Source organism: Penaeus chinensis, chromosome 41 (genome assembly GCF_019202785.1).
Source record: "Penaeus chinensis breed Huanghai No. 1 chromosome 41, ASM1920278v2, whole genome shotgun sequence".
Taxonomy (NCBI): Eukaryota; Metazoa; Arthropoda; class Malacostraca; order Decapoda; family Penaeidae; genus Penaeus; species Penaeus chinensis.
In genome coordinates, this window is record NC_061859.1 from 41511 (window position 1) to 44010 (window position 2500).

At 39.4% G+C, this 2500-nt stretch overlaps 1 protein-coding gene across 1 annotated transcript in view; it reads left to right on the forward strand.

Moving 5' to 3' along the window:
- Window positions 1–2500, forward strand: part of LOC125047642 (trafficking protein particle complex subunit 11-like) — a 26166-nt gene that overhangs the window by 8286 nt on the left and 15380 nt on the right. Inside the window, exons 12-15 of the mRNA XM_047645966.1 lie at window positions 443–648; window positions 860–1037; window positions 1532–1659; window positions 2093–2177. Coding sequence (XP_047501922.1) covers window positions 443–648; window positions 860–1037; window positions 1532–1659; window positions 2093–2177 — 597 coding nt within the window. The remainder of the gene's footprint in view (window positions 1–442; window positions 649–859; window positions 1038–1531; window positions 1660–2092; window positions 2178–2500) is intronic.

Here is a 2500-nt window from a genome sequence, read left to right on the forward strand (position 1 = left end):
AGAAATTGCTATTAGTTTTATTAGTAATAGAAATGTCTTTGTTATTATTACTGGTATTCTGAAAAATTATTGTTATTATTTATCATTACTGGTATACCTAAAAATATCATTGTTACTATTAATACTAATATTCTTAGTGATGTCATTATTATTATTATTATTATTATGATTACTATTATAATGATCATGTTTACTGTTAATATTCTTAGAAATTTCATTGTCATTATTATTGTTATTATAGATATCATTGTTTATTTTTATTTTCATTACTAATGTTATTCTTAGTATTATCATTATCAAAGTTATTCCATCATATCTGCCAAAACAGCCATAGCCTGAACCCCCTAGGCTAATCCCCTGTCTTTGCCCCTCCAACAACACCCCTTCACAACCAACAACCATCGCAACCTCCAACAGCGATCCCAAATGTTCATCTTTCCAGGGTCAGGCACCAGAACCTGAGCCAGACACTCCTCCTGAGGTGGTTACCGTGGCAACAGAGGCCTGGTCCTCCCTGCTGGGTGGAGGACAACTGGCACCTGTCACAGTTGACATGACAACACTGGTACCCTGCCTGGAGGTCAGGGCCTCCTTCGGGCAGAGCCAGTTCCATGTGGACCAAGAAGTGGCCATCACACTCATGATAAGGTTTGAAGAGATTTTTTTCAATATTATTCATATTCTTATCCTTTCTTTGTACCTGTTGGATCTGTGAGCAGTAGGCTTAGTTGAGTGGTGACACACTCTCTCTCTCTCTCTCTCTCTCTCTCTATTACTCTGTATCCCCTAGTTGATCAAGTATTATTATTATTATCATTATCTTATTATTATTATTATACCTCTTTGTTTGTCTCCCCAGGAACACGTGCCAGGAGCCCCTTCAGCTGAGTTCCCTTGGGGTGACCACCAACTCCCCCTCCTACAATGACCGGCTGCTGGAGACGCGGCCAGAGAACCTGCTCCTTGAGCCGAACTGCGTCAAGGAGCTGTCCCTGAGCTTCAAGCCCATAGTGGAGGATGTGAGGAAGAAGGTGAAGGTGAGTAGTGGAAAGGGCTGGTGGGAAAGCAGTGTAGAAGGTAAAGCCCTGTTTTATTGTCTTATTTTCTTCTGTGACTTTTGCCTTCTAATAGATGCTCTTTCTTCTTTTCTTCTTCCTCCTTCTCTTCCCTTTCTTCTTTCAATTGTCTGGCTCCTCTTTTCCTTTATATCTTCTTCCATCTCCTCTATTTCTTCCTTTTTCCACCTCCTTTGCTTTTTCTTCTTTTAATCTTCTGCCTCCCATTTTTTTCTTTCTCTTTTCCTTCCACCTCCTCCCCTTTTCTTCTTTATCCTACATTTCCTTTTTCTTCTCTTCTCCTGCCACCTCCTCTTTTTTTTTTTCCTTCCATCTCCTCATTTCTCCTTTCCCCTCATCTTATCTTATCTTCTCCCCTCTTCTTTTTATCCTTCCAATATACTCTTTTACTTCTTATCTTCTTCTTGCCAAACTACCTTTCGTTTCCCGACTCAGTTTCTTATCATTCTTGGCAGGTGACCGGCGTGAGGGCCCAGCTGGGTACTCCCGGAAGCAGCATAGTGGTGAGTCTGCAGTGGTCTGGGCCCGGCAACGAGGGGGTCACTGTGCACGCGGGAAACACTCCGTCTTTCTCAGAGTTCAAGTAAGTAGCTCATAAGATATTTGCTCTTTTTATTTCTCTCTCTCTCTCTCTCTCTCTCTCTCTCTCTCTCTCTCTCTCTCTCTCTCTCTCTCTCTCTCTCTCTCTCTCTCTCTCTCTCTCTCTCTCTCTTTTCCTCTCTCTTTGTCTTCTTATTCTTATTCTTCTTTCTTTCTTTGTCCTCCCATGTCATCCTTCATTTTACTCCTCTTTTTAGAAATAATTATCTATTTTTCTTCCTTTTTTCATATAATTTACTTGCCTGATAAGATTGTCTAAAGATGAAATTAATATTTAATGTTATTTTTATATTTTTCTATGTACGTTTAGACAATCTTCATAATTGCAATATTATTGTCTAAATAAACTTTAAGATAAAACCATAAAACAAGAAAGTGCATAAAATATTTATAAACACTGTTACTCGTAATTACAGCATTCTCTGCGGAGATAAGTTTGACACAACCGTTCCCATCGCAGAGACAGAAATTTTGCCCAGACAACCAAAACTCCAAGTCAAGGTATAGGCTCTTTGTTTTGTCTGTGCAAGAATGGTGCATAGGTTGCCTTGTTCTTGGTTTTGCTTTCATTTGCTCATTAATTGTTTTGGTTCATAGTTTACTTTGTTATTATTATAATCATTGTTGAATGAGAATGGTATATTGTGTAACCTCCAAATACTTGTGCGTTGGTGTTCATTTGACCAGCAGCGGTAGGTCTCTCTCCTTAGAACAGAATTGAAAGTCAGTGCTTAAACTTCCCACAACTACCAGATGGGGTTGAGTGTGGCGCACAATTATTGGTTGTTTACTCTATAGTGGCTGGTGCATTTCAATTAATCTTT